Here is a 21,847-nt window from a genome sequence, read left to right on the forward strand (position 1 = left end):
GTGGAGTTTTCTTTCTCATATTTGCACTTGCTTTAGGAACATATTGTACCAGATCAGTTTGTATAAATAATAAAAATTTTATCAGAGAATTATAATCACAGTGTCAGAGATAATTGTAAAGTAGCTTAACAAGACTACTGAGTGATATACCTATTTTTTCATAAGGCTCTCCAGATTTCATCTTGAGTGTGGCAACCACATTGAAATAGACTAAAGGAAGCTGTGTGGAGTTTTATTGATTATAAAATTCAAGTCTTCCTTGTAGCCTATATATTACATGGGTATACTGTCAGTGTCAGACCAATTAACAACTTCAAACTTTTTTAGTTGTCACCCTGTTTAGTGCCAGGCATGGTTCTTGGCTAAGTATAATGTATGAGATTATTTTTTCTTTTTTGTTTTCCCTGACACCATTTCTATGTTACAGTTTAGAGCGCCTCAGTGGCGTGGTTGATATGACATTGTAGGGGTTGAAACGATGGACATAGATCTGGTAACAAACAGTAGTACCAGATGAGGTAGTAAACTACTGTTTTTACTCTGCTCAAAAGGCAAAGACTGGCAGACAGTTGTTAATTGGTAACAATGTTTGTCCGTCGGACATTGTTCGACCATGTGTCCGCACCTTTAGTCTACCAGCGTGAAAATTTTAATTCCCTTTCTTGAGGAATAATCTACTCGCACAAACCTTCTTTACAGTAAAATTTTTTAATTTTTTGACCCAGTGACCGGGTGTTCTTCAGAGATCCCTGCTCTGCCAACATGGTTTCAGAGGAATTTATTTCTGGTGATTAGAAATTCATTTCTCGATATAATGTGGTTTGGATCCAACAATAAGCTGTAGGTCCCATTGCAAGGTAACCAATTGGTTCTTAGCCACGTAAAAAATATCTCATCCTTCGGGCCAGCTTAGGAGAGCTGTTGATCAACTCAGTGGTCTGGTTAAATTAACCTTCAGAGATCACTAGATTGTGTGTGGAATTGGGATTTTTAAATTTATTTTTTTTTTTTTTTTAAATGGTAACATTTGATAATTCCTGTAATGGCTTATTTGACTAAAAACATCTTTAATCTAAAGTAGCTTTGGAAAGCAACTTGAAAAACTAGGCAGCAGCACAAATCTGAATGACTCGGCCATTAGCATGCTAAACCACCAACCTTATGAACTGACGCTCTCGGAAAAGGAACTCGCATGATACATGAGATACATGACAAAACCACTGTTTATTGGTGAAAAGAATTTTGGGGAGGGTCGCTATTGATATGCGAGGATCGCTAACGTTATACCCTTAGTATATAACGGTAATTTATTCTTAAGTTTTTTTTGTCTTTGGTTTAGTCTGTTGAAGTCTTCTATTAGAGAATCCTCGACAAACGCTTCATTAGGCTCTTGTCATTTCTTTTATTGTTGATGACTACTATGCAACTAATATGACTGATTTTTTCTTTTAATCCCTCTATATATCATAAAATATTTTCTTTTGGATGTTTTTATCATTCTTTTGTTTCTGTAGCACCTTTCTTCACCTCATTCAAAACTATTTCTCCACCTTGGGCTTCATGAGGCACACGTAAGTTCTGATGGGCAGATATAGAACCCTTTTTTTTTTTCCTTTTTTTTTTTTTTTTTTTTTTAGGGGATTTTGCTTTAATTCTTGATATTCAGATCATGTAGATGTTAGAGGGGGAAACTGTTTAGGTCTTGTTGTTGGAGGGGATGCTGCTTTAGTTCTTGAAATTGGATCCTGGAAAACATTGCGTTGCTGAGATCACAACCTCAATGGATTAGATCTGCTATCTATTTACATCTAACCTTCGAGCATTTTTTCCTGCCTCAACCCTTGTATCTTTGAAATCTCTTTAAATCTGTGATTTTTTTAGAGTTGTATTCTAAAAGCAAGTTCCCTAAGGATTCTAACAACTGCAAAACTTCTGTGGATGTAATTTGGCTCTTATTTCCACACTAATTACTCTGTGAATGATATCAGTGGCCCTGATCCTACTGCTTTGTCATTATGCCTTCCTTTGTATAATTGATATAATTCATGTTAAGATTTGTACTTCCTTGAAGACAAATAGTACATCTGACCTAGATTGTTTCGGGATGAATTTGCTGGTGAATCAGGTCCTGGTGATTCATCTTCACCATTGTGTAATCCTAATCTTTGCACTTGGCCCTTCTCCAGGAAACATGAACTTTTTCACCTTATTGTACAGGAAGTTGAGTCTATATTCTTCAAACTAAACTTGTATGGTTTTTCATTTTATGGCAGTGTATCACGGAACATGGCCTAACAGTCTTAAATTCAAATGCCTAAGCTTGAGAATACACTTAAGCTGTAATTTGTATAGGTATTTATACTTTTACATATTTTTGTATCTATTTACTGTATAATGTATTAATTTTTTTTATACATGTCCCTGTCGGCAATCATATACATCAGTTATTTTTATTATAACTTGTCATATATGTTGAACCCCTGCTCTAATTGTTTCACATGAGCTTGCTCTACTGTAGAATCTTGGTTGAAGAATTTATAGCCTTCTATCTAGTCTCTTTGGAACAAAGTTGAATGTATGTAAAGAATTAGTAATAATAAAAATAGTCATGAATTTTAGATTGCTCTGTGCTGATTTTCTTCTTTTAGGTCATCAGTTTGACTTTGGTAGGACAAGATCTGCCAAGAACGTTTTGTATTCTATGGGAATACAAACCTTTGCCTTCGAAGTGGAGTAAATCTTTTGCTTACTGATGAGCAGTTGAACGAACATAGTTACGTACAGGGATAGCTATATAGTGGCACTAATTAATGAGCACCCCCTATTTGCTCCTCACATCAGACTCTCCTTGTTTTTTTACCTTATTGCAAGGTTGTGGCTCGCTTCCTCTCCCTTGAGTGAATGTAGCCAAGTTAAAACATTTCTATGTTTTTCCGATTATTTTGCTTTGCTTTTTTTTGTTTTTCTCAAGTTGCTTTGCCTTTCCTCTCGAGAATAAACAAGCAATTCAAAATCCCAATCCACACATGGGGCAGAGCAGACACAGAATTTACCTCAGGAATGGCAATAAATCTTTTGTGAGCCTACAGATGTAGGAGATGTAGCGGTTCCTATATCTGTTGGTTCATGTAAGTTTTATTGTCATTCCTGAGGTAAATTCTGTCTGCTCTTCCCCATGTGTGGATTGTGCTTCTTCTTAGTATGAAATCTTTAGTAAGAGGGGAAGGTAAGATTTGAGGCATTCACCAGCATTGCTGGGGAGTTTTATCCCATCGGTGAAGTCAGTGGACCCTCCAAGTCCTTTCGTCCACCTTCTGTGCCCTTAGCACCTCCAAAATTGCTTCCCTTGACATTGAAAACTATATATGCACATCACTTTAAAATGTACCTATACCCAAGAAGGTTTTTGAAAGTATAACCCAGATGATTAACATTTAACAAACGAGATCAAGCTCAGCTCTTTGTTTCAGCCAGTGATGGAGAAATGGAAATATTATATAAAGTAATGCGATTAGTGTGTTCACACCAAGAGACCTGCAAGAACTAAGGGTAATCATGTACTGAGGTCGAGACAGGGAAACGGGTAGCAAAAATTTGGAGATTCCTGACAAACTCAGGATATTTGACAGGTATGGCTTTGCAACATTCGTAAGTGCGCCATAGTCTAATACTGTAGCATAATATATGCTCAGAAAATTACATATTGTAGAAGCACTTCAGCAGTAAGAAGGTTTAATTCGAGGGTTGGAAAGAAAAATGCCATGATTTTATTTTTTTTATTTCCTATAATAAATTAAAAAATAAATAATGGTGACTGGATCTGGCTGACAAGAGACAGGGTGTGAGATTGTTAAGATAGACATACATGGCAAACATTCATACAACCAGTTAATCTGCAAAAGCTCAACAGTTTTCTAGCATCCTCAATGGTCACAGCTACCAATCATTTCTGGCATATGAAAGCTGAAAATAGATGATCTTCACAAAGTTGTAGTAGAAACACTGAAAATAGATGATATTCTCAAAGTTACAGTAGAAACGTTAGAAAAATTTTTAAGGGCAAAATATCAATAGCAATTAACTTCAAAGGGGCAACTAATAAGTTTGCATGGTTTGAAACTAACATTAAATTAATCAACTTTGTTTGAAATATCCATAGAATACGTATTGCAATCAAATGGCTGTGTAAATTAATTTATCTTAAAGTGTTAGCGCTAAAAGTTTTTTTCCAGTAGGTTGATTGGCGATTGGGATAAAAATCTTGGAAACCATTTTTACCGTACATATACTGTACAATCTACAGCCAGACAAAAACATGTTCAATATAATATTAAAATAATCTTGAAAAAGACTATCCAAACATTGAAATTTAAGAATCTGAATTCCAACACACAGACAAGGCACTACCTGTAGAAGGGCATCTGGTGAATATTAAGATTAAAAAATAAGGCACTTCAGTACTGCATATTTGTGTTGAACATTCAAGTACAGTAATAGGATGAGAAAAGCAGCTTAGGAAATTAGGTCTTGAATGTTATCTCACCCATCACACACCCTAAACAACCTTTAACCCTTACAGGGGTGGTGTTATTTACCATTAATGAAAGAATATACTAATTTAAGACTGAACTGTATTTAAGTTAAATTAATAATGTATCCCCTTTCGCCCTCGACACAATGACCAACTCGGTTGTCCTCTTGATATATTTAGTCAAAACATCTTGAATAAAAAAGAATGCATATTAGGCCATCATTATTTACCTCTGAAGTTCATATGTTACGTACAGCACACATGTATCACAAGTGTATACAGTGTCAATGACTATGCATGGATATGCACACCAGTGCTATTGATATGGGTACACAAGCCATTACAGGGAAAATGCTCCCTTACCTTCCTTGCATCTTGGGTACTGTTATTATCCCTGGCCCACTTTATCCCCACCATAAAAGATATATTGCAGATGTCCATACTTATCCCCACAATAAAGGATATATATATTGCAAATGTCCATACTTGGCACCATGCCAAAACCTTTTCAATATAAAGCACTAGTGCACAAAGCCATACATAAATTCACGTACCTATACCTGGGCTGATAAACTCTGCCACATGAGGGGACTTCTTATAACCATATATCTGTGCTGTTGGGTTTGTCATGAATGTATCTCCCGCAAAATTTGAGCTATATATATTATGCTGCAGACCCAAAGGTTTCCATTTCAAGTACTTATTTCCCGAAAGAACGAACCTTAATCTTTGCTAAGAGAACATGTCATGAAGACCCAAAGCTTATGAAGTAATATTAAACCTTAATACTAGACATTGGTGAATGACCTTGTTGTGAGGTGATCATGTTATGTTTGTTAATGACTGAAATAAAAGAACACATTAGAGAGTACGTATAGCACAACAGTACTTTTGTCCACGTGCACGTGGATAATTACGGAGTAATATTTAACATTACAATTAAATACTATGCCAAAAATTACCTAATAGATAATATAAAAATCACATTAAAAATATAAAATCCGGTATTCGCATGGATGAATTTCATCCAGTCATGATCATCTCACATACAATAACAGTAAATAGTAACAATAAATACATTATTTCCTTTCATATATTTTCTATCTGAAACTTACAAACTAAATATGTAATATGAGCTATAATGACTACAGTATTTCCTTCATAGAAAATCATACAAGTATTCTCCCTGGTTTTAGGAAACGTAACATTTTGTATTTCTGTGTACAGACAATTTTCTGCAGATATAGTGAATGTAAAGATAGTGAAGAGAATCATGTCAACTTCCATTGCAGCTCTTTTGTCTGCTGATTCCATTTCAGCCTGGAGTACTTGTATCTATAACTTATTGCAAGTTGCTTTATTACAACTAACTGTACAAAATTCATGGGCGGTAATAAAGTGATCTAATGTAGCTGCAATTAGTCATCAATGTATCTTTTCACAAAGCTAAAGAAAAAGAACTATCATTAACCATTCATTTTGACCTCAAAATAACAATGCATAAATTGTATATTTTGTCATCAATATATATTTATATGTATATAACTTTGAAAAATGAGAATGCAGTTCTTTCGGCCTCTGCTTCACCTTGGTGTCTCTTTCTTTCAGTATTCCTGTACACAAAGTACTATCCATTTCTTTCAGTAAATGTGCACACATGAATATTAAATTACAGTGTCTGTTACACTTGCAAACTGGTAGCCTTAATTTTACAGCAGTAACGTCTCCCAACTTTTAAAGCGCTCTCAACAGTTTCTGATTGCAAATTTTTACAAGAACCTTCTGGCTTGCATAAAGGAATATGTTACACTAACTGTTTTTTCTTTTTAACCATAATACCAAAAAACAATTATGACAACATTACCAATACGTACTATGATCACCTGCACTTACAGGGGTAACTGCCTTAAACAAAATACAAGAATTACCTTTCAATAACTAAAGAAACTGGCTGCCACTGATATAGCTGAACCCTGCACAAAACTACTCTTTACCCAGTGAGTGTACTAAAAGGAAAAGTAAATTTCCAATGCTGAACATTTCAGCCCCCCAAAATTAATTTGAATGCTCTATACATGAGAACGTTAACAGGACATTCCCATCAATTTATGCTATTATCATAAGGCCTTTTTACAATTGCTGAATAAATATAGCAAAAGCTTTTTACAATCAAAGAATAAATCATAAAGGTTCCTATCTGGTTCAATAAGTGAAATACTCCACAAGTTATCAAGTTATGTTGTATCTGATACCATCTCAGTGACATGGTTGTCAGTATAACCAAAAAGACCCATTTGATACTTTTCTTTTTTCTTTTCTTTTGCTTTTATGGTAACAGTACTGTTTTTTTTTATCAAAATAGGTATTTTGGCCCAAATGTTTGTTACATGAAACATGGACTGTAAACAGTCCCTAGGAATTCCATAATTAATATTCTAGTAAAGAAATACGTATTGAACATGGCAACATATCAAGAATTACAATCAAGTAAAGTCTTTTATTCTCTTCTTCATAGAATGTAACTTTTCTTCATATTCTTTATCTAGAATATCTATAAATGCTACTGTAGTACAATAGAAGGAAATTAACAAAATCTCTTGTTTGTATTCAGAAACAACAGAATTCATGAAAAAATCTGTAATTTAATACATATGACTAATCCAAATTCAAATTTTGTTAAACTTCTATTAAATGAGAAAAATCAAAATACTCTACTGTACTACTGTGTGAGACTGCTTATTGAACAATTTCACAAGGATTATTGCTTTTTAAAAGGCTATAAACTTAAAAACAGTACAATAAAGTTATACAAGCTGATTCAACAGAAATATCAAATAAATATGTTCAGGAAGATATAAGTACAGTAGTATAAAACAGGTACACGTATCAGCTTTCCTGTATAGATATGAGGTGGTTTCATGATTGAGTCTCCTGCAAGAGATGCTGTATAAACACCACATACAAAAACACTACCATCAAAATTAAATATTGCATTCAGTTCCTTTAAAGGTGACAGAAGGAACTGTTGATAGTTTGGGTCTACACTTCCCTACTGGTACTGCAATACAGTAGTACATCATAGTGTAAGAGCAGTATATATAAAAAACATATCTTCATACTCCAATAAGAATTTAATAAAGCCATGCAGTTACCATATGAATGACCGGCTATAAATTACTCCCAAGACATTGGCATTGGAAATACTAAAGTTAAGAGCAAATGAACGCTTTGACAGAGAGCAGCAAATGTTAACATTCATTTCTGACTAGAGGAACCATAAGATAAAAAAACATTTTGGAAAATTTTGGTCCTACATTAAGTAATGCCAGCAATATAAAGCGCTAAAAAGGAACAATCTATAATTACTTAACATTCTATAAAATTATTTGGTTAATCTGACTATGCTCTGCATTTTATTTTGTATCTTACAAAATATTTTCCCATTATTGCTACTTTTAATTGAACTGAACTATGGTAATATTTCATGGGTTTCTTACCAATTGTAAAACTGTCTGATTTGTCACTGTGGTTTGTAATTTACAATAAAGTACAACATTGTATTCTTATACTGCATTTTATAAGTACTATGGATTTATTCTTTGCATTGTCAAATCTATGTGCATTAGCTGTGAGGTTCTGTACTCATTTTAATCCTAACTTTTCCCTTTCAGTAAAGACTGTGTAAGATACACATGACTGGCCATTTCATGGCAAATGTTTCAGAGGCACTAATGCTAGAAAAAGTAAACTCTCTTGGGTCATCATAGTCAATTAACATTCCATGGAAGATATCAGTAATTGACACCTTACAGTAAAAAAAATAAAAAATAAAAAACTGTACATCCAGCAGGTAGTTGGACTGAGCAATATATGGCACAAAATGACGATATACATGAGAGATTCTGACTAGATGTTATGATGAGACTTCCCTTCACCTCAAAGGGCTGTCGAAGCTTAATGTTTGGCTGATTATCTTTCTCTGTTGTATTTATATGTCGTATGACAAGCTTTGACAACCCAAATAATCTTGCTTGCCTCATTAAGGCTTTCACATTATGCCTAACATTCATACCTTAATACCGTATATGATACATTACAGTATACAATAATACATAACATTATATTACCTTTTCCTATGGCAACTGGAGGCATTCCAGTTTTCTATTCTACTGTTCTGCTGACTGAAGCATGGAAATTCTCTCTGGAGAATAAGATATGTTAAAATATAGGTTCCTCGAATAACTGCTTCAGAGGAATTTCCACACTTCATCAGTCAGACCTTAAAACTATAACGTACAGATTAATGATATAGTACAGTATAGCGTCAATACAGTAGCAAATCTGCTAGGTGAGTACAAATAATTATTAACTATAGATAACAAAATATTATTCTTAATATGAAAATGATATAACAGGGAAAATGTTATTATAAACATCTTATCACTATATTTAAGAGAGAAAAACTCTGTCAGATATGGAATCGAATATCATGAAAATGAAGAACCTCGCAGAGATCTCCTCGAACTCCGCACTAGCAATATCATATGATTGAGAGACAGCATAAGAAATAAATATCCTATTTTCCTCTCTATCTTTGAGATAACACTTTATTATAAAAGAAGAAAGTAGAGAACACATTTCGAGACCTGACATGAGATACCCTCAGAATATTTTAACTATCACGGGTGAGAAGTGGATCATGTGACAGCCCATGGCAAGTCATCACAGAAAGAGCTGGTCTACACCAGGCACTTAGTCGGCCACTATATCCTCCTATGTTTCTAACAACAAAAACAAGTAAATTTGTAAAAAGAAAAAGTAAAGTCTTAAAATATTTAGAGCACTGTAACTTTTATATCTCTAAAAAGCGACACGAATTGCACTTTCATCTATCTTGTACAACAGTACTGTAACTATAAATATTTTCATAAAATATTGTGTTTGCTGTGGCGAGATCTCAACAGTGATCCCAAATTAAGTCATGAACACTAAATTACATATTGGCAAGCATCATGAGTTTTGCAGATTGTTGCTTTGGACAACACTCAAGTCATCTTATCACTGGCTAGGAGTCAGTGGTCAGTACTAACGACGCAAGTAGCTTGTCGAAGTGTTCACAACCGAAAAAGGGTGGCAACAGCCAGGCAGTGCCTGAATGCCTAAAGTAAAATCCATGTTGGGCAGGGAGCCTCAGGAGGTTCATAGTGTCAACCCAGCCACCCTTCATCCGTCAGTTCTCCAATGGTAGAGTGACCAAGAATCCACCAAAATATACCAGAGAACTGACAATGGGAGATGGGCAACAGGAATGGCATCCGCAATGTTTATGTAATTAGTAGAGGTTCATTATGGTTGCCTGCCCATTGTAATGCATGAAACATTATTGCATACGGGCTTCCTGAAGCTGAGGCTGTGCTGCAGCTGCTGGGTAAGGAGACAGAGGTATTGTACCAGCAGCAGCTGCTGCAGCAGCAGTAGCTGCTTGGGGCAGAGGCCAAGAATAACCTGGAACAGCAGCTGCATACTGGGACATTGCAGAGGCTGGAAAAGAAAATCACAATATTATGAGTCTACAGATAGATTTAACATGCAATCAGAATAGAGTTGATCAATCTCCTTGTAATCATTCATATACTGTTATACAGTACAATGAAGTGTGCATACTACAATAAGAGTTGATTAACACTTTTTAATACTGTACATAATAATGTATTATTAAGAAATGTTTAGGAACTTGTTCACAATATTGATGTTGCAAGTTTGAGGGTGTAGGTATCCAGAGTTTGAAGGTTATCTACGTTAAGAAACACTAAGTTACAATGCCAGTGATTACAGGGTAAACAATGGATAAAATAATTACATTAGCTTTGATTAATAAGTGACATGTCAACTACAATTGAGTTAATCACAAAACTTGTTAGGGATCAAACTGGATTCTTTCTGATGGTCTCTCATCCCCCCTAGGGAGTTCCACCTACAGTGTGCTTTGCACGACATCATACCTCTAACCACCTTCACAAGGGTAGTGCCATTAGAATGCCATGTGTTGCAGTGTATTGTAGCCATTATTAAAGGTTGTTTGCAGCACACACTTTTTAGCCTTTCAATTTACCTCTGTTCTCACTCCTTTACTTCAATCTTGCTGCCATTCCACTCAACTGCATCTTTGTCTTGCTTTAATTTTCAACCAATACTACCAGCCCAGCTTATTCAATTTTTATCTACCTCATTTCCGCACTGGTCATTCCAGAGCCTTTGAGACACCTTATGAAACCATGGCTGTTGAGAGCCATTTCAGGCTCCAGGGTAATAAACATCATGGGCCACCATCGCATTTTAGGCAGCATACAGGCTTTAATTACCTGGTAATAAAACATACTGACAAAGAATAGCAAAACAGATACTTTTTTTATGCTTATTTAACTACAGTATTTATTTGCTAATAATAATATCTAAAATATTATTTACAAACCACATCCTTGGGGAACTAGCCTGTGCATATACCCATCCCTCTCATCAGGCCTATGACACTAGAAATGGTAAGTGTCGTTGCAAAGACTCTACCTACAATCTCAATTCAACTATGATGTGGTGTGGTGTTAAGTCATTCCAAAAGAGCAACAATTTTACAGTTACTAACTACAATGAGGAAAATGGCACAAAATAACTGAGAATGACTCGCCAAGTCAGCTACTACAATTTTGAAGTTATAAACGCCAAACCATCCTGCAATTTTCAGTTATGAAAAATCACTGCAATTCTTAATCAACACTTGAATAAATATGAACAATTCATTATGAAAATACCTGACTATTCATTTATCAACCTAAAGAAATTTCTCTAGCTCGTTCTAAAAGTACAGCATAGTGACTTACTATCGACTATTGTTGGTGCACCAGTTGATTGTCTACACCTACAAAGCATACACAATATTTCTAGAATAGTAATCAGCAGTCATCCAAAATTGCTCTAAAGCTTTAACCTAAAAGTGCCATGTTCCAATATGTGTAAGAATAATCAAGCGTTTTTATATAGAAGAAAAAGCTTTAATTGCAATGGCACTTCTCACCAGGTCAACCAAAATATGGTGGCATGGGCATCCTCTCAGTCAAGTTGTTCTTTTAGTAAAGTTTATTGCTGTGCTTCACCCTCACGCTGTAAACTATTCAGTCAAACTCAAGCACATTGTCAATGAATTCACTATTGAACTTGTATAAAAGCAAGCAGAGGAGCATCAATGCTAAGAGAGTAAACATCATTAAGAATCTAAGGGAGAAAAAAACGTTATGACCGCGTAGGGGAATTTCTCACTACCACATACGCCAAGGAGCCGTACCTGCAGAGACTGCGGCAGCGTAGGGCTCCATGCCTGTTGCAGCGGCAGCCGCAGTTTGATAAGTACCTGGATAGGCAGCTGCAGCACTAGTATAATCAAAGTACGCCTGTTGACTCGCAGCTGTCAAAGCAGCGGCGGCGTTCAAAGGTGTGTGCGTGATGGGCACCAGTCCAGCAGCAGTTGGAATGTATCCAGAGTGAGGATGGTACAAGTAATTACTGGCTGGATGAATCCTGTCGGGGAGGAAAAAAAAGAAATTAAGGACATTAACGAACATGTACATTGGAGGAGAAACATAGATGGTGCAAGAATCTGCATCGTGCAATTTGTTATACTGCAATTTGTTCCGCTAACAGAGTTAGTTCTAGGTTACTGGACTTGGGTCTGACTTGCTTTGTTCACAACGCCATACAGGAGGTCTTCTGCATAAGGCCTACGTTCTATCAGAGGCAATGGAAGTACAAGAAGCAAATGACTTTCTTCTTGAATCACTTGACTCATATGGTATCTAGAAAAAGACAAGAGAGTACCCTCTCTGGTAATCTTTTGCACAGCCCCTGATAATACGGTAGTACATTAAACTGTGTGTGTGTTTTACACTTTGTACTTCAAGCCACTGAATAATGAACTACAACTGAAGACTTGAATGCTCTGCAATGCCTTCTTGACGTGACAAACTTTGCTTCGTATTAATGCATTTTAACCAAGAATCTCTCTCTCTCTCTCTCTCTCTCTCTGAAAGAGTTGACACACACGACGATGTGCCATGCACTTCTACCGTAATTCATGCATTTACAACACTCTGGGTCTCTCATCCAAAACTCAAGCCCCGAAACAGGTGTTTCCCGCCGCGCACAACTCGACGTCAGCATTATTAGCAGCCAATAACAACCCCCTGACAAGTGGTGCCAAGATATTCGTCAAATTCTGATTGGCTGGCGACAAGAGTCGACACTGTGTTCTGCTGCGTGTCTGCAGTAATCACCTTCCGTGATAGTCTGGAAATTCGTGTATCTATAAGTTATTCAAGGGAAGCCCCGGGTAGGGGAAGGGGTGTCCCGGGTGGTCTCCCAATGAGAAGCTTTGACGTCAGAGCTTTGCCACAAATGTCCAATTCATTTGGGGTATAAAGTGAACTGGTTTATACGAAAAGTACAGCAAAAAGACTACGAAGACTCTCTCTCTCTCTCTCTCCTCTCTCTCTCTCTTCTCCTGTTAAGAATGCTTAATTACTAATTATGAAGACCGCAACGAACCTCATCGTTAAATTAACGAATGTCAAACACAAAATCTCTCTCTCTCTCTCTGTGTGTGTGTGTGTGTGTGTGTGTGTGTGTGTGTCGAAGTTAGGAAGGATTGTATAAGAGCGAACAATAAACGAGAACAATAAAAACCACACACTTAAAGACCAACTAATTTAAAACTTTGTAAAAACGCTTTCAAGATATCTCTGGATCCCCTTACCTAACCCTCCCCCCCAACACCCCCTCCCTCTTTCCCCACAACACCCAGTAAAGCAAGGAGGGCTTAAAACGGCGGCGGCGGCGGGCCACTGCCATGCTCTACTACATGATCAACGCCGTCATGCAAAATTCAGCATCAGCTGACGAGGTGCCCCGGCAACCTTCGCTCGTCACGCAACGAGATCGTTTCCTTCCCTCGCGCTATGCTATGCCTGTCACTGTGCCTGCGCCACCACCACCACCTCCTCCTCCTCCTCCCCTCCCCTCCTCCTCCTCCTCCTCCTCCTCCTCCTCCTCCTCCTCCTCCTATTCACTTACGCACGTTTCCAGACCCTTTTGTCCCGTGTTTACCTTCTTATTAAGATAATTCTCGCCTTCGCTACTGATTCCCTCCCACGTATTGATGGTTCTTCTTCTTCTTCTTCTTCTTCTTCTTCTTCTTCTTCTTCTTCTTCTTCTTCTTCAGTTCAAACAGAATCGCCGTGAACATTCTTGTTTGTTTTCGCAGTCTTTCTCGTGCTTCCGCCAAGGAGAAAATCCTCTGTAAAGCACACACACATTTGTTTCTCCATTCGTTCCTAAACAACACAAGCTGGGCGCTGTTTGTCGTCACCGCAAACAATTATTGTCAATAGATTTTAATGGTATAATATTCCCCCGTTACTACGAAGGATGTTTGTATAAAGAATGAACTTGTTATCTATCTAGTATATCCTTCTTTCCCTTCTCTTGTTAGCGGAGATCTCACACCGGTATGTTGCATAACATTTCCGTTTCCGCAAAAGAAAAAAAAAATTCCATTCTCTCTCTCTCTCTCTCTCTCTCTCTCTCTCTCTCTCTCTCTCTCTCTCTCTCTCTATCTATATATATATATATATATATATATATTATATATATATATATATATATACGCAAATATATATATATGCACACACACACTCTCAGCGGTAGGGGCATGCAACTCCGCGGCAAATCACTCTAAGCGTTCATAGATATTTAATTAACCTAGATGGCAATAGATTATTCACTATGTGAACACAGCACAGACCAGCCCGTTCCTCCTACTTAACAGAGGATTAGGGAGGCAAACAACGTTCGCGTTAACAGTAACGAGTAGTGGTGAAATTTTACCACACTTGTTTATCTGCCAGACTTGCCCGCGATTCACTTAAAAACTAAAAACATACTCGATCATCCACGCAAATGCGAGTCGAGATACGGCAGTACGCGAGCGCTCTCGTCCGCGCGCAGTATCGTTGCGTGTAATGCTAGTCATTATTAACTATTAAAACCTATCACTGACCACCTTTTCCCGTCAGTGACTCCTCCATGACACTCTTTCGACAGATATCCGCGAACGAGGAACCTTTTCTTCTTCTTTTTTTCCTTTACGACGCTTGTTCTGTTAATAGACCTTTCACAGAGGATTGCCCGTCGATTCATCCAAGGTCAAATTACACGCTAACCTGGGGTCAAGTCACACATACTTCGTCCTCAATTATATGTACATTAAAATTCTTTCTTCTTCGGTGATGGATGCATGAATGGGTGGACAGGTGAGTGGGATAGACCACAATTAAGGGTCTGTTAAAAGCATTACATATATGCAAGCATTGTGACTATTACAATTTCATGAATATATATATATATATATATATATATATATTATCATATATTAATAATAATCTATCAAAATGTGTGAATATACTAGAGAAGACGGCCTTATAACACAGTCCACTGAAAATATACAGACACGAAGCCAAACGAGAGTTATTAATTTCAATCTTAAAAAAAAAAATCCCTTAAAACTTGGAAAAAATCAGAAAAGATCCTTCTAGATAAAGAATGGACAACACCACACGAAAAGGGTCTTCTTACCTTCTTACATTATCTACACAACGAAAGGAAAAGCTTCAACTATCCTGCAACATCTTAACATCTACAACAATGACTCATTTGCAACATCTATAGCAGTGACTTTTTACTAACCTAGGGTCACCTAATCGGAAATTACACTGTCGAATAGAAACTACTGACAGACATATCAGAGTTATTATTCTTTGATAACAAAGGCTAAAAAAATATTATATATATATTTGGCAGATCACTGCTGTAAAATGGATAATGAGAGAGAGAGAGAGAGAGAGAGAGAGAGAGAGAGAGAGAGAGAGAGAGAGAGAGAGAGAGAGAGCAGTGAAGCGTTGGTGAGGCCATTCTCTGAACATGAGGCTACGAGACACAGGCAAATCGCCCTGACCCTTCGGGGCGTGATTTAATCCCACTGGGAAGGGATTACAAGTTACCAGGGGCACGTGCCTTAACAGCGTGACACAGAATGACATAGCGGTACGTAAAAGAACGCTGTGGGAGAGAGAGAGAGAGAGAGAGAGAGAGAGAGAGAGAGAGAGAGAGAGAGGCAAATTCCTCATTCTTCCTTGAACACGTTCCAAAAAGGACAAACTCATCTTCTACCTCTTAAAAAGGTGACACTGGGTGGAGGAGAGAGAGAGAGAGAGAGAGAGAGAGAGAGAGAGAGAGAGAGAGAGAGCCAACTAAAACAATACTCTGGATATGAATACCGGTGACTCTTCATTGGAGATATTCGAAAGCCGTAGAGTTTTCTTAATTCTTCATTGCTTGTTGAATAGATATAGTCACGACGACGCACTGCTCGTCGATACAACGAAGAAAACGCTTCGAGATTGAACTGTGTTAACTGACGACACAAGAAGAAGAAGAAGAAAAAGAGACTTTCAAGAAACCAGATTTAGGGTAAACTCGTTCACCGCAGAAAGTAAGGCCTGAACGTCACGCTCTCGTGGACCGTTCCGAAGCCGTTCGCATAACCGCCGAACGCGGAGGGCTTAATAAACGTTTACACTCATAAAGTGTCCGGCACGAATTCGTGATAGGGGAACAGACGCAGAGAACAGTTCAAGCAGAAAGTGCAGAGTTGCCACGAATCACTCACTGGGACTGAATACTGTAATGCTCTAGGCGTATAAGAAAGCTTATCAATATAAGGAGAAAGCAGTAGTAGATGATGAGATGGTGCGTAGCCTACTGTAAGCAAAGAGGAATTCACGAAATAAACATGTATAAAAATAGATATTAGCTATCTCGTTATGTACAAATTAGAACGGCTGATCCAAAAATAATATTTCAAGGAGTGTATATATAGCAGATGAAAAGAGGGGAATGGCTAATAATATGTTTAAATTATATATATGTATGTATATATATATATATATATATATATATATATATATATATATATATAATATATATATATATATATAAATATAATATATAAATATATATATATATATATATATATATATATATATATATATATATATATATATATATATATATATATATATACAGAAGCAATCACGGGAAATATCGACCCACTCATCCTTTGCCCGTCTCCCACTGCGGAGTCCCGCAAGTCAACTTGACTCAATAATGAATTAATCACCTGTCAAGAGACCTATTAGGTCCCACGAATGAAGTCGATACAGAAGAGAATATGAAGCATATGGCCCACCTATCGAGGATATTCGAAGATATTTTAGGATGAGGTTGTAAGACACGTCATGATATCCATCATGGCTGTAACCAACCACCCTCGTCTCGCAATTTATAACCGTCCCTCTCGCTCGTGAGGCGAGTGTCATGGCCACTAGAGGAGGGGAAAGAAGGGTGAGAGGTAGAGGGTGGTTATATAGTTAAGACACGTACAACGCCTGAACATCGAAAGCGAAAGAACGAATCTTGTAACCATTTACAATGTCTAGTTCTCTTCACGTGAGCGCAGAGAAAGAACGAATCTTGTACCCATTTACAATGTCTAGTTCTACAATTATTTTGTTTATGTTTTCATACAATCATTTTGTTTGTTTCCACTCTCCGGCTGTTTTACGGTTTATGTTTATTCATCCTATTTATTTGTTATTCTCATCTCGTTTTTTAAACGAATAAGCATACTGGGCTTTAAAAGTGGTTCCACGGAATGGTTGAGGCTCAATTCAATAATAATAATAATAATAATAATAATAATAATAATAATAATAATAATAATAATAATAATAATAATAATAATAATAATAATACTTAACCTATCCTCCTCCAGCCTCCACAACAATAACTAAAATTCGTATTTATATTAGAATTCAGAGGAAATATGGTATTATTTAGTAGATGATATATGAAACACAAGAAGTTTTAAGCACCTCATAGGCGTGGTCGATATGGTGTTGGCGTACCACCTCGGTGGCCGCGAGTTCGATTGAGGTGTGAGAGATGTGTATTTCTGGTGATAGAAGTTCACTCTCGACGTGGTTCGGAAGTCACGTAAAGCCGTTGGTCCCGTTGCCGAATAACCACTGGTTCCATGCAACGTAAAAACACCATACAAACAAGAAGTTTTATTTTTAAGCTGTAAACCCTAATGAACAGTCTAAAACTATAAACCCACAAAGAACTCAAAAAAGAAATCAGCCTGCATAGATAGACAAGTCCTAGAAAAGGTGATAAATGAATAAATATGAGGGAACGGAAAATAAAAAGAAACCAATACACCTGAATCAAGGGGACGTCAGCAAAAAGAAGGAATGACTTTGCTCATCTCCTTTAGAACATTTTGGAGATCAGGGGATTTTGCAACCTGACTAGGTAAACTATTCCACATTTTAGCTGTAACAGAAATAAAAGACATGGCGAACCGGGTTTTTGACTGAAGGACTGTGTTTGCCTACATGAATGACATAAGGGGCCTGCCAAAATCACATACGACATATGCAAATATGTGCACCTCCCAAAATGTAATTACTTATAAGTATATATAAGTATATGTATGTATATATAGCTATATATATATATATATATATATATATATATATATATATATATATATATAATATATATATACACCCGAGGACGTGTATAGCTAAAGGCATTCAACTTTAACTTTGTTTTTAATAAATTTAAAAAACTTTCATGTGATCACGCTATGGATGAGGTACAAGAAGGACAGAATTCTAATCCCAGCTATGGACGGGGCAATATTGCCATGATTCAATGAAAAACAATTAAACCTACGCTGAATTATTGTAACTAAAAGCCAATCTAATTGAGTGTGTGCAACCAGGGATGATGGGGAGAGTAGCACCTACTATAACTACAAACCACTGATGCTACCCCCGCAATTATGGTATATAAAATATAAATTCACGTCCGAAAGCCTCACCAAGATCTCAACACAGACGCTCATCAATAGCCCGTCACTTTCCTGTCTTATACCAATTACCTCTTTCCATCTACTGCCCTTTTTATTCAACATTCTCCGTCTCCGTCATCATCGCAATTTTTCACGTTTCATTCCATCTTTCTCCTCAGAACTACGAATGAAGACAATGTTTTTTTCAAATTCATCATCTGTTTGGTATTATTTTACTCAGCCAAACCGCTCAACATTACATCATTTTGAAAACAAGAGAAAAATATATTGAGGCAACACAGGTATACGAGTAATGTGTAGGTGTAGGTATATATATAATATATATTATATGATATATATATTATATATATATATCTATAATATTATATATATATATATTTATGTATTAGATTTACAAATAGATTTCCAATAATAGCCTAATAGAAGTTTCTTGGTAATCAATCAACAAGAATTATATGTATATATATTATATATATGCACACTGTAAACGACAAACAGAAGGTACGTGCGCTCAAAATAATCGAAGATCATCGTTTGGCAACATCGATACATTACAGACGCATTACGCGAATAACCTACATAACGATTGGACATAAAACTGCCTCTGTAAGTCATTGGGTAAACGATATTACGTAATATTTCCCGCAAACGCGCTTTCAAAGGACGATATATTGCCATTAACCCTTAAACTTCATATTTACGAGGCTACTTAAGAGGAGGACTGGGGGGAGGGGTTGAGAAAGCAAAAGAGAAGAAAAAAGGACTTCTTGAGGGTGCCAAGAAGATCATGGCACTAAGTTTCTTTCTTTAATCTGTTTGTCGATAGGCATCGTTTATTCATTCACTGCCACAGCAGCCACCACTTACGTCTGACCTTTATACCTGTCCCTGCAATACTTGGTTCTCTGAACAGGCTTTTTTATATATATATTTTTAACATATTCTGAACCTTTCCGAGCCAAATTACCCGTAACACATACTTTACCCGATGGTTATCCGCATTTAGTAGAAATAATGAAAGGAGTTCAATATTTTGCACTTCCTGATACGACTTTGGGGACAAACAAAATATATAAAAAATGTTTCCCTGACCCAACATTTTCTAAGAGCAAGGATTACTCAACAATTTTTGGCTTCTCTTGAGTATTTGCTGACGGGCATGACCTATAGCTAGCTATCTGCCAACTATCTCCCCTCATCTAGACACATACGTTCAAACTTCCTCTTGGCTACGATTTTTTACTCCAAGACCCACAACTCTTTCTACACTCCTACTCTACAGATAATTTCTAAAGCACTTACTCCACGCGTTCTACAGGTTTTACGTAAACAGTAGCTAGATTCACATCAACCGTGCAAGCTCATGTCTAAGCAAGTCCCTTACGACGTTCGTGATTGGCTGTTGATAAGCCAATCACAGGGCTGGAAACTCTCAATCTTTAAAGAGGGTTCAAAAGGCAGGATGTCATGTCCACCTCCCCTGAGGTATACTTCTTTCAAAAGTATCCCTCAGGAGAGGTGTGAACTCTCTCGAGAGACTGAGTAACCAGCCCTATGATTGGCCTTATCAACGGCAATCAGGAGAGTCGTAAGGGACGGGCCCTACACATCAGATGCACGGTTGATGAGAATCTACTATAACATGCCGTGTCCTAAACTTTGGGGCTTTCTCAAACTCTCTCTCGTGTGCTAGTACCGCTCTGGAAGCGTTGAAATTTACTTGGTCTACACTTTGAAAACAATTCAGCCCAGATTAACATAAAAGAAACTGCTTCAGGGTAAATGTTTAAACGCTAGAGCTCCCATCCCGCCAAAAAAATTATAAATAGTACAGGGGTCAGTGGCGAGACAGGCTGGCCCCGGCATTGAGGACGGTGATCTAATCGTGGAATTGATTACCCAAAGGCTGTAAATATCACACGGACAAAATTTACGAATACACACAGTTATTAAAAATGATATATAGGTCGCGCAAGCCAGAGGTCGCAAGAATGCAGTCAAATTAAACCTAAACAAAGCTCAACGAATTTCCAGCCATCCTAAACAGAACAGAACAAGAGAGAGAGAGAGAAAAAAGCAGAGAAAGTGAATCAAGTCAAGTCCACAAAACCTGATTTTTTTTGTTTGTCTCCGTCGGAAAACAAATGCCATTAGTAGTCAGTTTGCAGACATCGAGACTCCGCTGTAAACAAACCAGTAACCACTCATACCAATATATCATCACTCACGGAACAACACTTCCGAAACGCTGCTGCTACTTCGCTCTGTTATTGCCCTCGAAACATCCGTGCTCTTAGACGACGATGTTTGTCTTTTAGGGAATGTGAACCCCCCCCCCCCCCCAACCCAGCCCCTCCCTTCCTAGACAAAACCTCTCTTCTGATTACCTCCTGTTTAATCAGCCATTTAGGTGGGTCTTTGACTCTGTCTCTTCCAGCCCCTTGGTTCTTCACGTAGATGGTGGCAAAGTGGAGTCAATACCAATTTCTCACTTCCCCTCACCCTAACCCCTGCCTTCTCCATCCTCCCCTCACCCCCCGACCCAACAACACCACCCCACACCAGCATAGGAGGAGTCACATGAGCACACAGCCATCACCATTTGGTCGGAAATGCTCAAGTGAACCGTCAACAAAAGCAGCCTTACAGCGAGTCTCCGATTCGTCCATTAATTCCTCCCGAAACCGCATGATTGTTCACCTTCCTGTCGAATTAGGTAGCGAGAGTCATTTCTCTCTCTCTCTCTCTCTCTCTCCTTTTACTTCTTCCCATGTTCGCCTATCTGGCAATACCGTTTCTATGCATAATAAAGGAAGTAACCATTACTTGCAGATAACATATACGCACAGGCTTTTTATAAAGATCTCGCTACCTCCGCCCACAGTCACCACGAAAAAAACGTCACCTGAGGTCATGTCGAAAAGGACATTCTTGTAAAAGCTAAATATCTCCATCGACAAAGTGAGTGCAATGAATAATATTATAGACAAGAAAATAGTGTTCGCTATAGAGACCAGGATAAAACATGACAATAATTCATTCCGAGGCGTTTTTTTGTTTTTTTTCTGGGGGGGAGGGGCAATTTTTTTAAAATTACCAAATGAAGCCCAAAGGAAAAAAAAAAAAGCGTTCAGCTACGAAAGACAAATGGTGCACTGAGTGGCATTTGCCGGCGCACGATATATACGTCCCCAGGGGCAATAAATAAAGGCCGCTAAGAGAAACCGTACGAGAAAACATTAATAAAAGAGAACTTCGCATGTGGAACAGGCATA

General features: G+C 37.4%; 1 protein-coding gene across 5 annotated transcripts in view; it reads right to left on the reverse strand.

Annotated features, from left to right (window-relative positions):
- Positions 1-3,762: 3,762 nt before the first annotated feature.
- The window catches only part of LOC135197056 (RNA-binding protein 24-B-like), a 117,465-nt gene continuing 99,380 nt past the window's right edge, over positions 3,763-21,847 (reverse strand). For 4 of the 5 annotated variants that reach the window (XM_064223995.1, XM_064223997.1, XM_064223994.1 and 1 more), the window contains 2 exons: positions 11,868-12,100; positions 3,763-10,072 (listed from right to left, as the gene is read on the reverse strand). In XM_064223995.1, coding sequence (XP_064080065.1) covers positions 9,912-10,072; positions 11,868-12,100 — 394 coding nt within the window. In that variant the 3' untranslated portion in view covers positions 3,763-9,911. The remainder of the gene's footprint in view (positions 10,073-11,867; positions 12,101-21,847) is intronic. The other variant, XM_064223998.1, reaches the window with a different exon arrangement.

Source organism: Macrobrachium nipponense, chromosome 18 (genome assembly GCF_015104395.2).
Source record: "Macrobrachium nipponense isolate FS-2020 chromosome 18, ASM1510439v2, whole genome shotgun sequence".
In the NCBI taxonomy this organism is placed as follows: Eukaryota; Metazoa; Arthropoda; class Malacostraca; order Decapoda; family Palaemonidae; genus Macrobrachium; species Macrobrachium nipponense.